This window comes from Natrix helvetica (assembly GCF_964273705.1).
Source record: "Natrix helvetica genome assembly, chromosome: Z".
Lineage (NCBI taxonomy): Eukaryota > Metazoa > Chordata > Lepidosauria > Squamata > Natricidae > Natrix > Natrix helvetica.
In genome coordinates this window covers 91,864,510-91,890,550 of record NC_138554.1, presented here as the reverse complement: position 1 = coordinate 91,890,550, position 26,041 = coordinate 91,864,510, and the positions used below count along the sequence as shown (strand labels likewise).

The 26,041-nt window shown below is 38.7% G+C and overlaps 1 protein-coding gene across 1 annotated transcript in view; it reads right to left on the bottom strand.

Moving 5' to 3' along the window:
* Positions 1-26,041, bottom strand: part of NEK10 (NIMA related kinase 10) — a 177,301-nt gene that overhangs the window by 31,380 nt on the left and 119,880 nt on the right. Inside the window, exons 33-34 of the mRNA XM_081933724.1 lie at positions 23,798-23,898; positions 6,140-6,250 (exon numbers count right to left, since the gene is read on the bottom strand). Of these exons, the coding sequence (XP_081789850.1) occupies positions 6,140-6,250; positions 23,798-23,898 (212 nt within the window). The remainder of the gene's footprint in view (positions 1-6,139; positions 6,251-23,797; positions 23,899-26,041) is intronic.

The window sequence follows — 26,041 nt, the reverse complement described above, 5'->3', positions numbered from 1 at the left end:
GCCTTCTAAGTTTTTGCTTGATGTTTTCATCTGCTGTTCAACTAAGTTTAGTTTCTTCTCTGTTTGTTCTGTTCTTTTTTCTACCGCTTTTATTGACTGCTCATTTTTTCCCCAGTGTTTGTTGTATAATTCCCATTTTGTCATCTAATTTCTGTATATCATTTTTAACTTCATTTTTCATTTCACTCATCTCTATTTTCATTTCATTCATATCCTTTTTCAATTCACTGTGGTTTTTAGCTACTGCCTCTTGAAGCTTAATCATATTCTTGGATAGTTAGCAGTGCTGTCTACACATTTTCGATATTCGATCCAGAGTTTGGTTTTTCCATTGTAGTCATTTCTTCTGTTGACCTTTGGGATGCTGGAGAAGCAATCAATACCTTTGTCGTTGGATTTGTCGCTGGGTTTACAATGGTCTTTTCCCCGGTTCTCAGTGCTGATATTTGCCATCTCTCTTAAAGTTTTATCTTGTTCTTTTAGTATCTTATATAAGTTATCCCAAATTAGCATCCAATCTTTCCTCCCCCCCCCCTTTTTAAATGCTTCCTTAACTTAGCTTGTTCTATCTATATTAATATACAAACAGTAGTCTTAAAGCAGTATAAGCAACTTAAATAATATCTATAAATTATTCAATAATAACTGGAAATAGTAAAAAAGAAGTAAACAAACAGAGAGGGAAGGACAGAAAGAGAAAGCCTCAGTGCTCATTCATATCAACAGTACTATATCTTAAAGGTACGATTATTTCATTATATGCTTAGTATGATTACTGGAATTTAACTCAGATAGGTATTTATCACACACACACACACACACAAACACACACACACACACAAACACACACACATGAATATCCACAAGCTTTCTACTTACTTGTTTATGAATATAAATATTGATTTGAGTACTTATTTATAGGTATTATAAATATTATATATAGATATTGTATATAATTGTAACTTATTTCAGTAAACTATTAATGCAGTCAGTTCATTCACTACTTTTTCTTTAAGTTCTGGGTTGAGTTACTTTCTTTTCAGTCTTTGCAAAATTGTCCACGTTCTTCTAAATGTTTCTAAATAATTTCAGCACAGCTGTTGCATCAGCCTCTTCCCCTTCCGTTTCGTTGTTCTCTTCTCTTCCTAAATAGTGTCTGTCAACTGCTGCTCTCAAGCACACCACAGTTCTCCAAATTCTTCCTCTTACGCGATTTCTTTCCACTACTTGAGTCTGTATGACTTAGAGTCAGTTCGTACTCTTTCTTGTTGTCTCCCCTCCGATCACTCACTTACACCAATTAGTTCTTCGGGTCGGTCTTTTCCTCTAAAATCTGCTGCTCTCACTCCTCCAAGTGGCCTCTCGGTTATAGAGCTCTCTCGCCCGATCTCTGGAGACTCACTGCTTTGCCCATTCTCCTCTGCGATCTTCCCTTTTCTGCCCACACTCACCCCTGTTTCCACTAGCAAGCCAGTCGGCTAATCCACTCGATGACAAAACAAGAAGTTGATTAAATTCTTCCTTCCCCTTTTAGATAGTTTGTCGAGACTTCAAGTCCGCCATTGAAACAAGGCAGACGCTTGCACACCGGATTAAAAGGATATCCCCACGTCCTAACGGGTGGTCTCCCTCCACCTCATTAGTCCTAGGGTTTCCCTACTCCTCCGCGTCTCTCTCCAAGATCGGCGTATCCCCGAAGGGATTCTCCAAACGTGTAGATTGGGATAAGAAGTCAGAGTCCTGATTTTTTCCCCACACTCGTCTCGACGTCACCACCGGATGCTCTGTGATGATCCGAAAACTCTAAGCCACTTCTCAGGCCATCCTCAAGGATGACAGATTGAAGTCCGGCAGAACAATGAGTTTGTACAAATACTACACAAACCAGGGGTGAAATCCAGCAGATTCTGACAGGTTCTGGAGAACCGGTAGAGGAAATTTTGAGTAGTTCAAAGAACCAGCAAATGCCATCTCTGGCTGGCCCGAGAGTAGGGTAGGAATGGAGATTCTGCAGTATCCTTCTCCTGGAATGGGGTGGGAATGGAGATTTTGTGGTGTCTTTCCCCTGCCACATCCACCAAGCCACACCATGCCCATCAAGCTACGCCCACAGAACCAGTAGTAAAAAAAAATGAATTTCATCACTGACCCAAACCTAAGATGGCCTCCAGCAAACACAGGCAGAAAGCTTACTATGCATTAGGAAGACAGGTACAGCAGCAACAGCCTCAATTGATCCTGAGAGTCCAGTTTCAGGAACAAGGATTCACATGCAGAAATTCAAGGACTATGGCCCGTTGTTCAAAATATATTTTTGAATGACAATATTACTACCCTTCCCTGCTCTGGGGTCTCAGCTGGTGCCAAAATGTAACTCTTGCTGGACATATTACCAAGAGGGAAACTTCTCCCTCTGGTGACAGCCAAGTCTTGGTGATACACATTAGGTTAGCTTGCTCCTCCCTAATAAGGTGACAAATAAGGGACCTTGCTATTAACCAACCTGGCATTCAGCAGCAGCAACCAGAAATCTAGGCCTATGATAGTTTGCCTTGTAGTGTCTGGACCAGTGGTGGGTTCCTGCTGGATCGCACCAGATCGCGCGCGCTCCCGTTCAGCAAGGAACCCGGAAGTAAGTTCCTGCCCCGCCCCTGGCGACAGGACGGCGCTTGCCTGCGCTCCACCAGCTCGGCTGGGACCGGAGACGTTTTCTCAGCTGAGCGAAGCTTCTGAAAGGGACGCAGGCTCAGCCTGCCAGGCTGCCACCGCTCCACTGAAGTCATGTCTGCGCAGAGAAACGTCTCCGGTCGCGCCTGAGCTGGTGGAGTGCAGGCAAGCGCCGTCCCGTCGCCAGGGGCGGGGCAGGAACTTACTTCCGGGTTCCTTGCCGAACAGGAGCGCGCGCGATCCAGTGCGATACAGCAGGAACCCACCACTGGTCTGGACCTAACCTTATAGGACCAGAACAAATTTCAACTTTGTTAGGGTTAAATTGTGGGTTAATAAAAAAAAATGAATTATAGATATTACTTAAAATTTCAAATATGTAGAATTCAGAAACTGAGAAGATTTGGAAATTATAATTACTCTAAGTAAAACAAACCTGGGAGAAAAGAAATAAAATAGGTCAAAATTGAATTATTTAAAAATTTCCACAGCAAAAATGAAAAATTAACATTTTAAAAATGATCTTAAAAGTCAAAACAGGAAAAGCAAAGAAATACCTAACTTTTCTTAAATTTATCCTGGAATTTTGATCATTTATTTACCATTTGTTTGTTTATTTATTAAATTTTTATGCTACCTATTTCTCCTGTCAGAAGACTCTGGGCATTCTAAAAGAATTAGATGAAAAATTTCAGAATTTTTAACCAATTTCATTGTATTTATTTTGTACAATGACAATAAAGGCTATACTACTATATAAAATAATCACATCTAAATGCGCAAAGCTAAATAGTGGATAGAGAGTCGCAAAGCTCATGAAACTCAAATTCGGAGCAACCAATCAGGAGGACCAGGAAGTTTACTCTTTCTCAGATGAGCTTTTAAAAGAGAAGGGGGTGTTCTATTTTGTGTCCTTTTACCTTCCATGCCTGCATGATGGCTGGTTTCCTGAGTAAGAAATGTGTCCCATCTGGAGAAATGTTATAAAATCAGTGCTAGAAAATCAGAAAGAAACAGCAACCTATGTAAATGTGAATTAAAATATTTAGGCAAATGATTTTAAGAATTTAACTGAACCATTCCCCTGTATCACCTGTATTATAGTTGATTTTGTCTATACTATGTGGCTATGTATTTCTTCCTGAAGATTAGCAGTGGGTTTAAGCCTAAAAATTATATTTTCCTTTTTTTATCTATTTATTGTTTTAAACTTTCCATTAGCTTTTTAGCATTGATTTATGTTTAGAAATATATTTTCTTCTGAGACCAGTGGTGTTACAGGGTCTAGAATGCATGCTGGCCATTCTGCCAGCCATAGAAAGGCAAAAGTCCTTTCTTTTGAAAGTCCAGGAGAAGTTTCCCTATCTCTTTCCACTTTATAAAGAGACAGACAGACTCTGTTTTTTTTAAAGGGTATTGGCATTATTCATGAGACTGTAGGATGGAAAGAAAAAGTGCAGTGATTCTTTCCTGAGGGAAGAACTAACTCAGCATATCACACATCTGAATATGAAAATTGTATCCAAAATAATTGAAACTAAAAGAGGACTAACCTGTGGTAAGAAAAAAAAATCAAGAACAAAAACTTGGCTGTTTTCACAGGAGGCTGTAGACTAGAAATACTTCCAAATGATTTTTTCTATATGAAGTCATATAATAACTCTTCTCCTTTATATTTGGCATGCAATAGCAATAATTTAAAACAGCAGCCAAGAAAATCACACATAATCTTAAGAAGAAATGCACTGAACTCAAAAAAGCTATTAGTGAGGAATGGCAAATTAACATTCTAAGAAAAGTGGAAGATATGATGATGAAAGGCAGATAGGTGTTGGAGCTGGGACTGCTGATCAAGGAGAGATCTTAAGAATACATTGTATGCATTTGGTTAGTTCTTTCTCTTCCCTCCCTTCCTTCATTCATGTAAGTAGATGGCAGAAACAAATGTTTTAGTAGTCTTTTGGAAACAACTGGGAGTTGTAATATTCCATTGAGTTCAAAGTTATTAATGTAGCCTTTTATGAACTCAAGATCAACCAACCTCATCTTTTTAAATCACTTTGGAGTTTACTTTTTAAAAACTGTTTGTTAAAGTCTGAAAACTTGCAAAATCACAAATCTGGTTTTATTTGCTAGATGAGTCCTCCTTCAATTGATTAAAAAAATGTGAATAAATTTTGTTAAGAATTTTCTTTTTTGAATATACAACAAAACTTTGATTACAGTGTGATTTTAAAAGTTTTAAATGAATTAAAAGTTCAAATAGATTTAATTAAAAGATTTAGAAATTAATTAAAAGGATCCTTTCTCAATGGAAAATTCCTTTTGTTTAGACTTTAAGTTTGAAGTATGCCAGAAGGTATCAGATGGTTACGTTAATAGAAATGATGGATGAGAGTGCAGGGCTTTTTCAGCTATTTAACTCTGTAGTGGATTAGATGGTATTAATGAAGAAGAAAAAGCCTTAGTGAATAAAACTAAAATGGATTTATAGTTAGATTTAAAAATTACACCCTACAAGAAAGAGGAGGAAATAATAGATTTACAAATGAAATCAGATGATGATTTAAATTTTTTAAAAGATATATATGACTAGTAAATTAGAAGAGCAATGTGGATTATTTTCATGTATCAAATTTGAAAAAGGGATTAACTAGAGTGGCCACACAAGAATTACAAAAGGGTCCAGATAATGAAGATATTAATTTGAAGAAAAGAAAGTATGAGAAAACAGATGTTAGAACAATCATTTAAATACAACATTGATTTCTTTGATTAATGTTAAAACAATGGCTTATTATTTTTGGTTATTTTTTTTTACTAGAACTGACTATTTAAAGAGAGGAAATGGGGGAAATTGTTTAAATAGAAATAGAGATATAAATATATAAGGAAGGATTCAAATTGTAATGTAATATAGTTTGTAATGCTTATATTGTTTTTTTATAACAAATAATGTGGCATTTTGGTGATGTTTAATCATGGGTATTTTTGGTAATGCTTAAATGTTTTTTTTTACTGGAATTGGACTTTGATTATATGAACAGAGGAAATTTGTTTAAATAGAAAAGGAGATGTAAATATAAAAGGAAGAAATAAAAGTGGGTGTAATCGTTTATTATGCAGTACTTATTTCTGATAAATTCCTACTGAATTTTTTGCTGAATAATACGGAAAGATGAGGAATTAGAAACAGAGTCCAAACTTTAACATGGCTTATCTCATGAAACAGTGATTAAGTCCTGTTTAAGCATCATATTAAATGTTTGTTATAAATGGCTACATATAAATTAAAGTTCAGTCATTCTTAAAATAATAATTTGAGTATCCACTTATTATGAATAAAATGAAGAATTTTCAATGCTGAGTATCTTAAACTTTGAAAATGCTTCAGTTCCTCTGAATATATGGGCCACATCTCAATAGGGAAAATATTCCAAAAATTGTAGAAGTGTGCTTTTGAATACTATACCTTCTTAATCTCAGACTTCAAATTACATGGATTACTCTGCTGACTGAATAAAGATTTCTTGAATCTCTCGACAATTCTTCTGTTCAAATTGCAATGCAGAGTTGGTGGCAGCTGTTTGAAAATGCAGAAAACTTTTGTCATATCACTTTATACTCTTATGTGTTAATGAAAAACTGCATAATTAATCATCCTTAACTAGCAAAGTAATAAGAAAAGCAGCAAGTAACTTTTATTGTTGGAACATATATTTTATAGTATTTAGCATGTATTTACTTCTATTACTTCTAATTTATTAAGTATCTTGGACTGTTTAAAGCATTTCATATTCATAATGTCACTAATCCTGTGAAGTATTGCAAGCTATGTGTCTTAGTATCACTGCCCCTAGTTTACTGTGGTGGGTTGGACTAAGCAGTAGTAACTTTTTCATGATTGCCTAATAAAACCGTGGACTTTCAGACAAGTATAAAATTTACGAAGTACAAAAGTACTTTCAAATGCAAAATATCTAATGTACAGACTGATACAAGAAATTATAACTCTCTGATAACTTTTAGTGACCATATTGCAAAATAAAAGTGATAGCAGATAAAAAACGAAACGAATTATATTGTCTTGCACATTTTGCCTTCTTTCGTTGCTCTCTTATCCTTCTATCATAAGATAAAATCACATTTTGCCTTCCAAAAGACATTATTTTCCTTTGTTCATAATTTTTTCCCCTTCTTTTTAGACCTCTGTATCCTCATTCATCATCTTTCTAATCAACAGCAAATCAGCTTAACCATTTCAGAATCAATTCCAACTGAAACAGGTACCTGAAAGAGTATACTAAAATATTTTTTCTGGCTCTTAGCAGAAATAGGTTTGAACACTGGCTGGTATGAATGTACATGCTCTTCTTCAAGGGTACATAGGGTGGGGGCATACCTAGTTAGTTCATTATGGAAGAAACACAGGTTACTAATATGCATATTAAGGTTCCCTAAAACCCTATGGGTTTTAATAGTTGTTTTACCCCCTTCACTATCTGCATGTATGCTACAGCTTCTTGAAATAGAAACCCTTTATCTATTCATTTATATTATCAGATAAAATCAATGTACGTTCATATTTTGTCATAGTCATCTTAAACCTTTAGACTAACTTCTTTAGCTTACATATCTTCAATTATATTTTTAAAATATGTATGATAATTGGAAAAGTCCAGAAGATTCCTAGGAAATGAATGATTTTCAGTTAGGTTTTAGGCCAAGATATGGGTCCAAAACTGCTTAATACAATACAATAGCAGAGTTGGAAGGGACCTTGGAGGTCTTCTAGTCCAACCCCCTGCCTAGGCAGGAAACCCTATACCGTTTCAGACAAATGGCTATCCAACATTTTCTTAAAGACTTCCAGTGTTGGGGCATTCCCAACTTCTGGAGGCAAGCTGTTCCACTGATGAATTGTTCTAACTGTCAGGAAATTTCTCCTCAGTTCTAAGTTGCTTCTCTCCTTGATTAGTTTCCACCCATTGCTTCTTGTTCTACCCTCACGTGCCTTGGAGAATAGTTTGACTCCCTCTTCTTTGTGGCAACCCCTGAGATATTGGAGCACTGCTATCATGTCTCCCCTAGTCCTTCTTTCTATTAAACTAGACATACCCAGTTCCTGCAACCGTTCTTCATTTGTTTTAGTCTCCAGTCCCCTAATCATCTTTGTTGCTCTTCTCTGCACTCTTTCTAGAGTCTCCACAACTTTTCTACATCGTGGTGACCAAAACTGAATGCAGTATTCCAAGCGTGGTCTTACCAAGGCATTATAAAGTGGTATTAACACTTCACATGATTTTGATTCTATCCCTCTGCAGCCTAGAACTGTGTTGGCTTTTTTGGCACCTGCTGCACACTGCTGGCTCATATTTAAATGGTTGTCCACTAGGATTCCAAGATCCCTTTCACAGTTACTACTGTTGAGAAAGGTACCACCTATACTGTACCTGTGCATTTCGTTTTTGTTGCCTAAATGTAGAACCTTACCCTTTTCACCATTGAATTTCATTTTATTAGGTAGTGCCCAATGTTCAAGTTTGTCAAGATCCTTCTGTATCTTAAACAAATCTTCTGGAATGCTATTCCTCTCAGCTTGGTGTCATCTGCAAATTTGAGGAGTTCCCCATTTATTCCATCATCCAAATCATTGATGAAGATGTTGAAGAGTACTAGGCCCAAAACAGAGCCTTGGGGTACTCCACTGCATACTTCCCTCCATGAAGATGCAGTTCCATTGAGGACTACACGTTGAGTGCGATTGGTCAGCCAGTTACGAATCCATCTGGTGGTGATGCTGTCTAACCCACATTCTTCTACTTTATCTAGTAGTATGTTATGGTCTACCTTATCAAATGCCTTACTGAAGTCCAAGTAAACTATATCGACGGCATTCCTCTGGTCCACTAATTTTATCACATTATCAAAGAATGCAATAAGATTAGTCTGGCATGATCTGTTTTTGACAAACCCATGTTGGTTTTTGGCTATTACTTCGTTTATTTCTAGGTGTTGGGCTAATTCGTTGCTTTTCCAGAATTTTCCCTGGTATTGAGATCAGGCTGATAGGTCTGTAGTTTCCTGGATCTATTTTTTTTCCTTTTTTGAAGATGGGAACCACATCAGCTCCTTTCCAGTTCTCTGGTAGACCCGGTGCTCCAGGATCTCTGAAAGATGTAGTTCAGTGGTTCTGAGATCTCGTCTGCCAGTCCCTTCAGAACTCTGGGGTGTAATCCACCTGGTCCTGGTCATTTGAACTCGTCTAGGGTAGACAAGTGCTCCCTTACCATTTTCTTCCCAATTTCAACTTGTGTTCCTAATCTGATTTTTGTGGTGCTGCTTTTGATAGGATGGACTGTTTTAACCCTTTGTGTAAAGACAGATGCAAAACATGAGTTAAATGGTTCTGCTTTCTCCCTGTTGCTTGTCACTTTCTTGCCATTTTCTCCCAGCAATGGACCAATTGTTTCCTTAACTTTTTTCTTGTTTTTAACATGTTGAAAGAAGCTTTTTTTGTTCTTTTTTACTTTTGTGGCAAGCCTTTCTTCATTGTGAACCTTAGCTTTCCTCACTTCATCTTTACGGGCTCGGGCTATTTGCTGATATTCTGCCTTAGTTATGTCCCCCCCTTTCCACTTTTTCTACTTATCTTTTTTGTCTTTCAATTTGTCAGAGTTCTTTATGCAGCCATGCTGGTTTCTTTTGGGAGCTGTTATTTTTTTTCTTCATTAGTATTGTGCTAGACTGGGTTTTGATCACCTTCATGGATGCTTTGATCACACTCATGGATGATCTCTGGCAGAAGCAGAATGAACATTCTGCATCCATCCTTGCTCTTCTTGACCTCTCAGCGATTTTCAATAACATCAACCATGGTATCCTTTATGGACTTGGGGTGGCAAAGTCTTGTGCTTCTTCAGCTCCTTCCTTCAAGACTGGTCCCAATCAGTGTTAATATGGAGTTCAAAGAAGGATGTCCCACCTCTGCTCCAGAAACTGCATTGGATGCCATTTATTTCAGGTCCAATTCAAGATGTTGGTTATGAAGTATAAAGTCCTATATGGCATAGGACCAGGCTACCTGCAGAACCAGCTAAGTTCCATTGCATTGACCCATCCTATCCAATCAGGCAGGGGAAATATAGTATGAGCACCATCAATTAAAGAACTTCAACTGGATCACCTCCGGTTCCTGTAGGTGACGGATGTGTTTTCCGCTGCTCATCTCCCCGGTTGGCTCCGTTCAGGAGCACAGGGGGCCCTGGAGGAGTCTCCTGCCACAGGGCGGCTTGCTGAAATCCCCCAGACTCGGTGGCAGCCGGTGGGGGTGTTTCCAGCCTCCCCCCTGGAGCTGGGGAGCAGAGAGGGGGCATGAAACAGCTGCGGGCTCTCTGCCCTTTTGCCGAAGGGGCTCCGGGAGGAAAGAGTTAAGCGAAAGAAGAGCGGCTGAAATGCCGGTGGGAAGAGATCTGCCCTAATTGGATTGGATTGGATTTATTAGATTTATATGCCGCCCTTCTCCCAAGGATTCAGGGCGGCGTACAGCATTAAAAAACACATAGTACAAAATTTAAAAGGAAATTAGAAACAGTCCAAAAAACAAACCCAATTTATATAACACTCACATTTTAAAAGTTAAACAAAATTAACAGGTCAGGCTGGCTTGCTGGAAAAGCCAACTTTTTAGGGCGCGTCGGAAGGACCAGAGGTCAGGGATTATGCGAAGCTCCGGTGGCAGCTCATTCCAGAGGGAAGGTGCTCCCACAGAGAAGGCTCTCCGCCTGGGGGTTCACCAGCCGACACTGTCTGGCCGACGGCACCCTGAGGAGGCCAACTGTGGGATCGTACTGGACGGTGGGAGGCTATTGGTGGCAGTAGGTGGTCTCGCAGGTACCCTGGGCCTCAGCCATGGAGCATTTTAAAGATCATAATTAGTACCTTGAATCGCACCCAGAAGACAACCGGCAACCAGTGCAGGCCGCCTAAAAGGGGTGTAACATGGGAGCACCTAGGTACCCCCATGATAACTCGCGCGGCCACATTCTGGACCAGCTGAAGCCTCCAGGTGCTCTTCAAGGGCAGCCCCATGTAGAGAGCGTTGCAGTAGTCCAGGCGAGAAAGGACGAGGGCATGAGTGACTGTGCACAGAGCATCCCGATCCAGGAAGGGGCACAACTAACGTACCAGGTGAACCTGGGAAAGGGCCCCCCTGGTCACGGCCGTCAGGTGTTCTTCTAAACTAAGCCGCATATCCAGGAGGACTCCCAGACTGCGAGCCTTCTCTGAGGGGGCTAAAATTTCTCCCCCTATCATCAAAGATGGAACAAGATGCACAAATCGGGATGACGGAAACCACAGCCACTCAGTCTTGGAGGCATTGAGCCTGAGCCTGTTCCTCCCCATCCAGATCCGCACAGCCTCCAGGCATCGGGACATCATGTCGAGGGCATCGTTTGGGTGGTTTGGGGTAGAGATGAAAAGTTGGGTATCATCAGCATATTGATGATACCGTACCCCAAAACCACGGATGATCTCGCCCAGCGGTTTCATATATATGTTGAACAGTAGGGGTGAGAGAACCGACCCCTGGGGCACCTCACAAGTGACGCGCCTGGGGGTCCATCTCTGCCCTCCAGTCAACACAAACTGCGACCGATCCGATAGGTAGGAGGAGAACCACCGTAAAACAGTGCCCCCCACTTCCAACCCCCCGAGTCGTCGCAGTAGGATACCATGGTCGATGGTATCGAAAGCCACCAAGAGGTCTAATAGGACCAGGACAGAGGAGCAGCCCCTGTCCCGGGCCCGCCAGAGATCATCGACCAACGCGACCAATGCCGTCTCCGTGCTGTACCCGGGCCTGAAACCTGACTGAAACGGATCCAGGTAGACAGCTTCATCCAGGTACTGGGGAAGCTGACGTGCTACCACACTCTCGACAGCCTTCGCTACAAAGCGAAGGTTGGAGACCGGACGGTAGTTGGCTAAAGAAGCTGGGTCCAGGGAAGGCTTCTTAAGGAGGGGCCTCACCACCGCCTCCTTCAAGATGGTGGGAAAGAACCCCTCTCTCAATGAAGCGTTGGTAATCGCCTGGAGCCGGCCTCGTGTCACCTCCCGGGAAGCAGAAACTAACCACGAGGGACACGGGTCCAGCACACAAGTGGCAGCACTGAGTCTCCCCATAATCCTGTCCATGTCCTCGGGGGTCACAGGGTCAAACTCATCCCAGATTGTCTCCTCAAGATTCATCCCCGTCAGCTCGCCCAAATCTACCCAGTCAGAGTCCAAGCCCGTCCGGATCTGAGCGATTTTATCCTGCAGATACTGAACAAATTCTTCAGCCCTACCCTGCAAGGGGTCTTCCCCAGTTCCTTGGTTAAGTAAGGAGCGGTCACCCTAAACAGGGCGGCTGGGCGGTTATCTGCGGATGCGATAAGAGCGGAAAAATGTTGCCACTTTGCCGCTTCTATCGCCACTAAGTAGGATTTAATATGAATTCTTACTAGTGTTCGATCAGATTCGGACCGGCTGGCCCTCCAGCTACTCTCTAGGCGTCTTTTCCGGCGTTTCATCTCCCGGAACTCCTCGGTAAACCAGGGAGCCACCCGGGATCGATACCAGGTCAGAGGCCGCAAAGGCACAACGCGATCCAAGGCCCCAGTGGCCGCCCTATCCCAGGCTTCCACTAGGGCTTCGGTCGAGTTGTGAGCAAGGGATTCAGGAAAAGTCCCAAGCTCCATCAGGAACCTTTCGGGGTCCATCAGGTGCCTGGGGCAGAACCATCTAGTCGGTTCCGCCTCCCTGCGGCGAGGGGTAGCAGTATGAAAGTCAAGCCTGATGAGGAAATGATCAGACCATGACAAGGGTTGAATAGAAATATCCCCTAAATCTAGATCATTCATCCATTGCCCAGAGACAAAAATCAGGTCGAGCGTGTGTCCCCCATTATGGGTGGGGTCTTGAATTAACTGAGTTAGGTCCATAGCCATCATGGAAGCCATGAACTCCTGAGATGATTCGGATGTCTCGCCAATGGAAGGCAGATTGAAATCCCCCAGGACCATAAGCCTGGGGAAATCAACCGCCAATCCAGCTAACACATCCAGCAGCTCTGGCAAGGCCGATGAAACGTAGCAGGGAGACAGGTACGTAACAAAAAGGCCCACCTGAGCTCCAAGGCCCCACTTCACAAAAAGGGACTCACACCCACCTATCTGAGGCACAGTGACCTCCTGAGGTCTGAGACTGTCCCTAATAACCACCGCCACACCACCGCCCCTGCCGGGGCTCTTGGCTGGTGAAACGCTCGGAAGCCAGGTGGGCATAGTTCGCTAAGGGGAACACTCCCCTCATGGTCCAACCTGGTCTCCGTAATGCATGCCAGGTCCGCTCTACCCTCTTGTATGAGGTCGTAAATGAGGGGAGCCTTATGTATCACGGACCTGGCATTAAGCGACACCAGCCAGAGACCAGGGTCCTGTAATCCCGAGCACCCGGGGGTGCAAGAAGGGTTGGAACGCGCGATCGCTCTTAAATAGCAAACCCGCATCCTCCGAACATAATTTGGCCCTCGGCCCCCACCATATCTGTCTCTCCCACAAACAGTAGAGATGGTGAAACCCCCCCCCCCAATGGAATGGCTTAATGTCTCCCCCGGAATCCCAACCTTTCCCAGCACTCCCAACCCGCGCCCATTAGTTAACTCTGGCCTGTGCCCTGGCAGACTCCCCCCCAAGCCTGTCTGAGCCATCCAAATCAACCCATCCCTTCCCCTCTTAAAATTTGGTTTAAAAACCCCTGTAAAAAACCCCTAAGAAATCTCTTCTTCGCATGCCACCTCTCGGGATCCCAAGATCCATCATTAAGGAAGCGTCTTGGTAGGCCAGAAGCCATCCCCGGGAAAGGGGGAGTTCCCGGAGGGAATAAAGTTCTCTCGCTGGGATAACACCACGGCGTGGGGAGCGGCAGCTGCAGAGACCCCAGGCCAGGCGTCCCGCTGCCACCGCCGACCACATCCACTGCAGAGACCCCAGGCCGGGCGTCCCGCCGCAGCTGCTGACCACACCCACGCCGGCAGCCACCGATGCTCTCTATTCTCCTTTCACCGCCAACCGCCCCATTTCACTCACGATGTTCCGGCTACAAGGCAGGACATCCGAGCTCAAGGGTATCCCTGAGGTCCCAGGAAGTTCTCATAACTGGACCAGGAACCAACGATGGGATAGGGTACCCCTGCAAGCCCCAAGAAGGACAATCATCTCCCCGAAGTTCTCCTCAAACACGACAGGACACCATCTTGGGCATGTGTAGTAATTCAACTTATTTTTTATACCTTTTTTTTGAACATTGTAAAAATTGTGAGATTTGGGGGGATTTCTACCACTAGCACGGGAGCTGCCAAAATTTTCTTTGTACCCTTTTTACCTTTCCCCATAAATGTTTAAAAACCAATAAAATTCTTTTTTAAAAAAAAGAACTTCAACTGGTGGGGTCTAGGAAGATAGCATTATCTATTTTGTCCCCACCACATGGAATATTTCTCCCCTGGAGTTGAGGCAGACCTCCATTCTCCTAGCCTTCCAAAAAGGAGTTAAAACATCACTCTGGAGTCTTGCAGGGAGAGTCTAAAGGAGCACGCAGTCATGGGGATGGTTAGTGCCATGAAAGACCTCCCTTTGCCTTTGTCAATCATTTTTACCAGAGTTAATTATTCTTGCCTTCTTAAAATGTCATTAGCATCATACTGATCACATTAGGCTACAAGTGTATTCCACAATTTTCACTCCAAAGCTAGTCTCTGCATCCTTCCATTTACTGTAAATGTTTTTCATATCTTCTTGAAATGTTCGGTGCATAAATGTAATTATAATCTTTTAAAATTTCTAACTTAAAATTTTAACTTTAATATTTAAATTTGCATATACTGTTTTATATTTTAATGTTTTACTGTATACCTCCCAAAGTTCCTCTTTGAGGAGATGAGTTGTTTAGAAATATAAAAAATAAATACATTATTTATAATAGTGGTTTTGTGTTTCAGTGCATACTTTTTTAAAAGAATCCATTCCTCTTTTCTATTATGCTAACACAAAGAGAGAGCAACTATTCCTCAGTAAACTGATTCAAAACATGTTTATATGATGTGCAGAAAAAGAGCTTTTAAATGCGTTTATAATGTGGAGTCCTTGGTGCTCTCTAAGTTTCATTGGTTGCTTGCAAATGTTTCATTACCTTACTAGGTAATATCAAGTTACCTAATCAAGTAATGAAATATCTACACACAAACATCCAAAGTCATAGAACCAGGGGCTCCACAGTTCAACTTTGAGCTACATGTATTCTTTTCTATTGTGTTTATAATGTCCTAGGAATCTAAGACTTGAACCACCTTCAATATAAAAATTACCATTTGAAGTCAAACTTGATCTCAAAGTTGAAAACTGAAGCTTATTTATGCTAAAACTCAGTGCTAGTGTGTTTGTTTTCAATGTCAGTGTTTAACTCAAGATAATATAATACAGGAAATAACTGCTTCATAGTTATGCTAATTGGTTTCATTTATAGTAAGAATAAGGGGGTTTCATTATATATAATTTATGTTGCTGTATTTTGGGTTACAAGCTGCCTCTTTTAACAATTGTTCGAGGTATTTATCAAACACTGAACATATAACATACAAAGGCATAATGTAGTGGCAAAAAAGAATTTCCTTTTTCATATAGGGACATTTTGGAATAAATAAGGGGTTCAGGAGGATTGCTTCTCTCTGAATGAAATTGAGTAAAGATTTTAATTCCATCTTTGTTTTCATAAATTTAGATGAGTGGAAATAAGGTAAGAGGTTTACATAATTGTTTTTTTTAAAAAAAACTTGCATAATTTCTCTCAGGTCTGAATGAAACTTGTTGCCATGGAGACAGAATGGAGAAAGGATGCTAGGAGTCCAAAAATGACAACGAGAATTCTCCTCTTAGGCACTCCTGCTTAGCTTCCAGAAAAGGTACAGAACTGATTGCTATGCTTATCAGAGCGCCTATAGAAAAGGATGTGAGGAAGTATTTAAAGACTCTAGTACTTGGTCAGCAATCTTTCAGAACTCTCTAAAGAAATCTGCCTATGCTGGAAATAAAAAAAAAACTGGTTGATTTCCCTTCACTTTAATATATGATAGAATCTATTAGGCTGCAGAAGAATTCCAACATTTTTCCCTTGAAGCTTACATTGATGCACTTCTGTTCAATCATATCCATCTACAAAGTTGGCAGATGTTTTCTTAATCCATAGGTAGGAAAAATATCTACCAAAGTCCAAAATCATTCAGTGGAAGTTTGCATCAGACATTACCCTGAAGACCAAATGCAAAACTGAGCACCCAATATGGTTTTTGTTTCTATTTGTGAGAAAAAAAGTCAGGGTGATGAATAACACACAATCTTTATTATAGCAGTAGTGCAGAGATTATAGGAAAAGGCTACAATTCTGCATATAGGATGGTTAAATCTATTGTTGGAAATAGCAACAACTGGAAAAATGTGAATGCTTGGGAAAAATAATATTTTAAAAATCAGCAATATATCATACAAGAATTTCTTTGCATACTTTCATAAATTTAATGCACTGCTTCAATGGTTTATTTGAACAAATCTTCCTTTTATTTTTCACTTGTGAAGTTTCACTAATCAAAGAATAAGATTTTCAGATTCAAGCTTATTCCAAGAAATACCAGGTATGCCAGAATAAAAAGGATTATAGAAGAGACATAGCAGAGTATACCAGCAATGAATGTATATATCAATTTCAAATTATTCTGATTTCTCTTTTTTAAATTTGTAAGTTTCTGAAGAATTAAAAAAGATATGTAAGAAAACTGTATATATAATTTCTGCACACACTCATTTTGGTTTATAAACTTGTATAAAAAAAGCCCCTTTGGAAAAAGTTCAATTCTTGATGTCATCATAGATATGCTGAAATAATTTTCTTAGCAGCACTATCAAGTAGTTTGCTACTGTCTTTTTTTTTAAAGGTATTTTTTGGGGGGTTGTATATTTTATAGATGGAGACCCAGTGGCTCAGTGGCTAAGATGCTGCAGTTGTTGATAAGAAGGTCAACAGTTCAGCGGTTTGAATCTCTAGCGCTGCGTAACCAAATGAGCTCCCAGTACTTGTCTCAGCTTCTGCCAACCTAGCAGTTCGAAAGCACGTAAAAAATGTAAATAGAAAAAATAGGGAGTACTTTGGTGGGAAGGTAACAGTGTTCCATACACCTTCAGCATTTAGTCACGCCGGCCACATGACCACAGAGACGTCTTCGGACGCTCTGGCTCTTCGGCTTTGAAACGGAGATGAGCATCGCTCCCTAGAGTTGGGAACAACTAGCACATAAGTGCGAGGGGAACCTTTACCTATACTTTATAGACTTCCTGTCTTTAAAAAAAAATCTAATCTACAACCCTGGGATTTCCCGGCAACTCCCATTCAACTACTAAGTAGATCTGATTCTGTTTAGCTTTTCAATATAGCTAAGACTGGCTAGCTGCTGCCCCCTGGCTACGCTTTGTTTAATATACACATGTTTAAGGATGAAAAAGCGTTGTAAAAAACCTAGCAAATATGCATTTTAAATCACTATTTTTTTCTTTGTAATTTGGTTTGAAATTGAGAAATATTTCCATTTTGATGCAAAGATACAAATGAGTATTTATAACCAAATGTGTAGCTTTCCTATGCCTTTGTTTTTCTAACTGTCATTCATCACATTTTATTTATGTAGTTAATATTTTATTTCTGTAATTAATATATACACATATATACTTCACACCCACACACAATTACAGAATCTTCAATAGTAAAGTCAGTTGATTGCCTATCAATTTGAAAAAAGGGGCTATCAAATAATAACATTAGCACTTCAAAGTGCTTTATAGCCCTTTCAAAGCAGTTTACAGAGTCAGCATATTGCCCCCAACAATCTGGGTCCTCCTTTTACCAACTTTGCAAGGATGGAAGGTTGAGTCAACCTTGAGCCAATCAGGATTTAGGGACTCAAATTCCTGGCAATGTGAGCAGAGTTAAGTGCAATTTCCAAGATCCAAGAATTTATAAATTTGTAGTGCATTCATCTGCAGGATACTACTCGTGTGGAGAAAACTGCTCTTTTCATGAGTTACTATTGTAACTCAGAAAATAAAAAAATAGCATTCACACAAAGAAATACTCTGCACCAAAATAGTCAATCAAAAATTTTAAATCACTAAAAATCCAAGAAGTAAGCTTCTTGGATAAACAAGAAATGTGGAGGTAAGAAAAAAAATAAGAAAAATGCACAATTATGATTATTATGGAGAAAAGTATATTAGTTATAAGAAATACATATAGTGAGGTTGGAAATATATTTTTCCCTGAAATATTTGGAAAAAAGAATATATGGGAATATAAAGGAATATACAATTGTCAAATCAAATCTAGTACAGTTTGAATAGTTTTGAAGAGCAGGATGGAAGGGCCAATGAGAGGAGAATCCAGTGAAACTAAGAGCTCTAACAGATTTATAAGGCTCCTGATAAAGACTGGTGAACTCTTCGGATTCCCCTGATATCCATTGATATCAACTTTAAAAGGTTCTTTAATCTTCCAGAACAAATTTAGACTGCATGTATAGGGGAAAAAGAAAATTTATTTTGCTACTCCTGTTAGTGAAAGGAAATTGTAGTTATCCACAAGGAAGAATATTTATATTTCACTTTAGCACTTACTAGTACTAAATTAGGTAGACATGTGTCTAAACATTATAGTGTTTTCTACATGCCTAGGTATTCCAAATGGCTTGATAAGGATGGAAAATTCCAGCAGCTTTCAAGAATCATGAACCATTGAAAACTATACACAATTGCTTAAATTTCTAACTATTAAAGGAATCCTTCAGGATTATTCTGACAACCTGGCTTCCTGCTGGTTGTTCATATAGCCATATAAACCCCAAAGGCAAGTATGCTGATAAGGAGAAGCTGGGAATAGAACACAGTTTATTTTCCCACATAGCAATAGCACTTAGACTTACATACCGCTCTACAGTGCTTTACAGCACTCTCTGAGCAGTTTACAATGTCAGAATATTGCCCTCAACAATCCTTATTTAAGATACAAAAAGAAACAAGGAAAATTGCAACAATAACACTGCTACTGGAAGCTGTGTATTGGAAACCAAACACTCTTACTTTTCTCACTGATTATCTTGGCTTGGCACTCCAAGGTCTCAATGCTTTTTTATAGAGAGTGATAAGAAGAAAATCCATAAATTCTTTTGTTTTTTCTTCTTCTGTATCTTGCCATCTGGGGTAGATTTCCCCTCCATTTAATTTCTCTTTCAGTATTCCACTCTTTCCATTTTCAGAGACAAACCAATCACCATAAATATCAGCAATTTTAATTTCTTTATATTCATTTTCCTCTCCGATTTTTAGGATTTTAACCACCACTTTTTCCACTTGATAAACATCTTCATCATATTTCGTTGTTAGATGCTCTAAGTCTTCCAACTTCTCTATCCTCTCATATGTGTTTGATAATTTCTGAGAATATCTTTTGCAGACTTAAAATTTCTTTCTACTGTTGAAATTGTGCCATTATCACCAGCTAACAAACACTGCTGCTCTAGCTTGGAATGTTTTAACAAGATTAAGCATAGATTCACAATAACGTTTTATTTTCACCTTTCTCTGGTTAAAGATATACTTCAAAGGGACATCTGTATGCTTTTCTTTTTATCACTCTCTATAAACAAGCAGTGAGACCTTGGAGTGCCAAGCCAGGATAATCAGTGAGAAAAGTAAGAATGTTTCATTCTTACCTCTAGCCTCCAAGTAGCAGTGTTATTGTTGCAATTTTGTTTCTTTTATATTTTTTTGTATTTCAAGTTGAAAAAAAAAGTCCGATTCTTGAATGAGTTAGAAGAACACCCACAGTAATGAAAGAGGAGAATTTTAGTCCATAGGTTACAAAGAATAATAATTAAAAAAAAATAGAAGAAGAAAAGGCTTGCATAAATTCCATCCATGAAGATAGCCTTTAAAAAGTAAGATAACCCACTGTCCAAAACCATTCCAAATTTAATTCTGCCACTTATTTCTTCTGTTCCCCAATTTTCATTAATTGTAAGTTTTTTAAAGGCAGTCTCTTTTAAAACGGTAAAACATTTTCTCTTTCCATATCCTTCCATTTGGGAGCCGCCCCGACTTCATCAGCCTAATGGCTGGATTTTTTGTCGCCGGCTTGAAGAACTTCTCTTGGATCGATTAGGGACTTTGCGATGTCCCTGAGATCAGCAAGACATATTCTTCCTGTTCACCATCTCTGCAGATGGTTTAGCTCTGTTTGGACCACCCAGCAACGAAAGTATCGACAGCGATCTTAGAGCATTAAGATTGCACATCGTCTCATCGCAACATTGGCTCCTCCTCCCAGTTTCATTCTTTAATAAACCCTGAATCCTTCTGGAGCATTATTTTTTACTAGCATTCTAATGACATATTGAAGTACTTCAGTATTTTCTCCCATATCAAGCAGTTACCTAGAATTTTTTAACATCTGTCTTCTTTTTAAAGTGGAACATATGTTTTATAGAGAGTGACTTCTCAATTGCAAATGTTTTACAGTAGATTGTTTTATTATTTGCTCCACACTAGCAAAGCTTCTGCAGAAATCCACTGTTAAAAATTCTGTTTTATTATATAGAAATGCTAGCAAAGGATTTCTATATAGCCATTCAGATTGGTAGCAGAGGATAGTTACATAGCCCTACAGATCAACTAAGGTGTATAGTATATAGTCATCATGGGCCTTGCTGCTTAACGGTTTCAACTGTCACAGGAAACTCCTCACAACATCAAGGAACCATAGATTCTAACAGAAGATGGAAACTAAACACTGCCACCTACTGTCTGAATAATTCTGTAATTGTTGCAATACAATATACATTCTAACATGTATTCCAACATTCACAGACAGGAAACCAATGAAAATAAAGCTCTTCTGGGAGGAGGAGCCAATGTTGCGACGAGACGATGTGCGATCTCAATGCTCTGAGATCGCGGTCGATACTTTTGCCACTGGGTGGTCCAAACGGACCTAAACCGTCTTGCAGAGATGGTGAACAGGAAGAATACGTCTTGCTGATCTCAGGAACATCACAAAGTCCCTAATCGATCCAAGAGAAGTTCTTCAAGCCGGCGACAAAAAATCCAGCCATTAGGCTGATGAGGTCGGGGCGGCTCCAAAATGGAAGGATATGGAAAGAGAAAGTGTTTCCAGCTGGTGAGGAATTTTTACCATTTTAAAAGAGACTGCCTTTAAAAAACTTAAAATTAATTAAAATTGGGGAACAGAAGAAATAAGTGGCGGAATTAAATTTGGAATGGTTTTGGACAGTGGGTTATCTTACTTTTTAAATGCTATCTTCATGGATGGAATTTATGCAAGCCTTTTAAAACAAATGGATTAAGTTTTCTTCTATTTTTTATTATTCTTTGTAATCTATGGACTAAAATTCTCCTCTTTCATTACTGTGGGTGTTCTAACTCATTCAAGAATCGGACTTTTTTTTTTAAACTTGAAATACAAAAATATATAAAAAGAAACAAAGAAAATTACAACAATAACACTGCTACTCAGAGGCTAGAGGTTTGTGTATTGGAAATGAAACTCTCTAACTTTTCTCACTGATTATCCTGGCTTGGTACTCCAAGGTCTCACTGCTTGTTTATAGAGAGTGATAAGAAGAAAAGCATAAAATGTTCCCTTTGAAGTATATCTTTAACCAGAGAAAGGTGAAAATAAAACATTATTGTGAATCTATGCTTAATCTTGTTAAAATCTTCTAAGCTAGAGCAGCAGTGCTTGTTAGCTGGAGATAATGGTACAATTTCAACAGCAGAAAATTTTTTAAGTCTGCAAAAGATATTATCAGAAATACAGAAATTATCAAACACATATGAGAGGATAAAGAAGAAGTTGGAATACTTAGAGTATCTAACAGTAAAATATCTAACAGACGAAGTTGGAGATGTTTATCAAATGGAAAAAGTGGCGGTTAAAATCCTAAAAATCAAAGAGGAAAATGAATATAAAGAAATTAAAATTGCTGATATTTATGGTGATTGGTTTGTCTCTGAAAATGAAAAGAGTGGAATACTGAAAGAGGAATTAAATGGAGGGGAAATCTACCCCAGATGGCAAGATACAGAAGAAGAAAAAACAAAAGTATTTATGGATTTAAAGAGAGAAATTTTATTAGCAATATCATTGATAATACTACCGGCAATCAAAGACAATCTGATTAAGGAAACAGAAGAAGGGCATCGAAATTACATGAGAGATTTTATAAGCAAGGAGTTGCTAAGAGGAGTCCATACAAAGTTGATCAAGGAGATAATTAGAGGACTGACACCACAAATAGCAGAAGATATGAGATTGTTTTGCTACTGGAAAGATACAGGTTTTATAGATGGAAGAGTATAATTTAAACTTAGTAAACTTAGTGATATTTAGTGACAATAGATATAGTTAAATAAATAATTGGTAATGATAATAATGTATACAATGTGTAGTGTTATGATAAGTAATAATTGGATATGAATATTGAATGGTACCCATGAAAGGAAGATTAGAAATCCTTTTGGATTATATATAAAGGTTAATAAAAAAGAACTAAGTTAGATACAGTTAAGTCTTGATTATTAGGGGGGAAATGTTATGATGCAAGATATAGTTAAATAAAGGAGGGATAATGATAACAAAGTATATACAGGTATGGGTACAACATAAGGAAACTAGATGTAAATTGTAAACAGTGATTTGGAAAGGAGGATTAGAAAACTTTGTTATTAAATATTATGGATGTTTAACTAGAATAGGACATAAGGATTCAGTGTTATTGGAGGATTTTAGAAATAGTAAATGAAATGCCAATATGTGGTTATGTATTAAATCTTGGTATATTTTATGATGAAGGACGTTTAAACAATTATAGTCAAATGAAAATGGAGGTATGATGATGGTAACATGTATAAATATCTGAATTAAAATACTTGAGTTAATATGAATTATGTTTGTTGACTGTGGAAGAGATGCACGTAAGCCTTTTTGTAACCAACTGATACACTTTCTACAATATGTAAAGAAGGATGTGTTGTGTTTGTTTTGAAAATAAAAAAATATATATTTAAAAAAAATCCTTATTTAAATTACCTTGGAAGGATAGAAAGATGGGTCAACCTCGAGTCCGGCCGGATCTAACTCCAGGCTGTGGGAAGATTTAGCCTGCAATATGCATTCTAACCATAGCACCACCAGAAGTGTATATAGAAAGTATTTTCCTATTGAAAGTATTCTTAAGGAGAGGGGTAGGCATGAGGTTTACAGGGCTTCTACTAGAGATGTAATAAATTACAGAGAAACCAGGATAGGCAACTATGAAAGTTGAAGAGCTCTTATTTTAATACAGGGAAATGCAGGCTATTAAATCTAAGTTTAATTGAGCAGAATTTACACTCCTGAAGACTTGTTAACTGGAGAGTGAATGAAAGTCTTCCAAGTAGTATTTGACAAGCTTAGAAAGCTTGTTAAAAGTGAGGACGAAGAAATACTGCAAGACTAGGTAATTCAACATAGATTGCCCTGCTAAGAATCAAAGATTATGAAAAATGTTACCAGCTGAAGAAGTTGTCAGTTTAATTCACAGATGGAAAATGACCAACAGTACTTGCTTTAAGTCTAAATGAGAATCTAAGTATAGTTAAGAAACAGATCGATATGCCTATGTGCGTGCACCAGAAGCTGGGAGAAGAGATAAACATAAAAATTCATGACTTGAAAAGAAGGGAGTGGGCAAGAGCAGGAACAACCTTCAGCCAACCTATATCACTATACTTCTGGAAGTGTGAGATCTATTCTCACTGTTTACCCTGACTCCTCAAAATAATAGTCTTGGACCCCACATCCCTTTTGCAGAAACCAGTATTACCCGCAAGATTAAACAAGATATATATATTAGCCGGGAGCAGAGAAACTATTGTTATCCCGATCAAGCAATACAATTGGCCCGTATTAAAATAATATCAGCAAAAGGTACCTGAGTGATGTAAATAATTTTGTGCAGCTGAACTAGAATCTGTTGAATAGGATCACTGATCTGACGCACCTTCCGTTGTGACACAGCAATCCCAGCTGATGCTGCAGAAGATAATGTTACAGTGAGCAATGAAAATCAATTTGCTAGTTTCAGTATTTCTCTCGAAGACAGATGCAGAAGCCAGGAAAAGGAAAAAGAGCCGAAAGGCATTTAGATCTTGCAAATTATAAATAAATCTAGTATTTCCCTTTTTGTAACAACAGAGAGTTATTGAATTTTAAATATAAAACATTTTCCATACTTTAGTTCTGTTGAAAATATTCATGTAGCAAAAGCAAAATATTAAAAAATATTAAATAAAATTAGATGTAGGCCATACAAAGATTGTCAAATCACAACTTTACAATGCTTTTGAACATTCTCTAGGAGGAAAATATAAAACCCATTTTCAGCCTTTAATACCTGAATAAGGTTATTTTAGGTGTACACTACAACCAGACATAAAAATCTACAAAGGAGTTCAGCTTTATTCATATTGTAACGAACTAAGTAAATTTATATTTTCATTTTCTTTCTGACTCAGTATCACAGAATATGAATGAACATATGCTAAAAGACAGTAAAATGTTTTTCTTTTATAAGACAATTAAAATAGCAACTCTTGCATAATTTCTTATCTTAAAATATATGTAAAGAATGGGGAAATATTTACAATGTCTTCACAACAGGAACATTACAAGATTTATCTTCCAGTACTACTTTTGTAATACAGACAAATCATCATTATTGGGTCTGCAATATGCATGCTTATTTATGATTTTTGTCCTTGGTTGCTCTTTTATACAGGATATATTCAAAGTCAGGCCCTATAGAAAATAACAGTATGTTCTATTAATTCTCTTTTTCCCCAGAAAGCAGTAGCACTTAAACTTATATATCTCTTATGGTGCTCCAGAACCCTCTCTAAGTGGTTTATAGAATCAGCATATTGCCCCAACAATTTGTGTCCTCATTTTACCCACCTCAGAAGAATGGAAGGCTGAGTCAACTTTGAACCTGGTGGGATTTGAACTGCCAAATTGCAGGCAACTGGCAGGCAGAAGTAGCATGCAGTACTGCACTCTAACCACTATGCCACCAGTGTCAGATAAAATATTACTATATTTAGGGAATGTTCAAATGGCATGCATCAAACAAGAAAATGGTCACCAATCTGAACACTTAATACACTATATATTGTAAAAAAAATCTATTGAGCCTGACTTTTCATATACTCTTTATATATTATTGTTTGGCTGTATTGAGTTTTAAACTTATGATAGTGGTGCAAAATTATTGCTGCAAGATAAAAGGCCATACTGTCAGTGATAGGCCTGTCACGATGTTAAAAAGTTTGCTAGGCCTGAACTGAATGAATTGACACTCAAGAGTTAAACTAAGAAAGAGTTATTGCGCAGGTCATAAAAGTTCTTATCTGAAAGTGATTTATTGCGCATGCGTTACACATTCCAAAATTCCTTTCTTCTTTGTTCGGCTGCCAACTTGGCAACAGGAGCTTTCATTATCAAAATGTAACAATTTAGTTATTTTCTGTTTTATCTACTTTTATTATTTTATTATTAAAGTTTGTTTATTAATTAGAATACTTCTTAAAGACTTATTTTTTTTTAATATCTCAAAAGATATGCGGAAGGGAATCAGCCTCGGTCCATAGACCTCATTTTCTACAGGGTGTTTTTCCCCTGACAACTTGGTAGCAGAGGATGGTTGACAACTTACCAGCTGAGATGGCTACAATTTATGGCTGTATTTTCCCTTCATGCTATCTAAAGATAACCGACTAAGCCTAATTAGCAATGTCGGAGAAAAAGAAAAAAAAGAAAAAGAAAGATGGGGCAAGCACAGACGGATCAGCTTCTTCTGACAAAGAATCCATTCCCTCAGACACAGAGGAACAACAAATTCCTTCAGGTGCCGAGCCAGATGTGGGGGAAGGAGCTACAGGACGCGACATCCACGAAACGAGGTCAGTGGTTCCTCCTTCTAAAATATCTCCAGGAGATTATGAATTTTTGGGGGCCAAGCCAAAACTTCCCACTCTGCCAGAGCCACTCCATTCCCAGACCCTCGCAGATTATCAAGATACAATTAATGAACGGCAAAAGTCTAAACGGCAACTGCCGGCAGAGAAAAAATCCTAACACACAGAAAGCAAAGTTTATGAAATCTTCCCAGATGATGAGG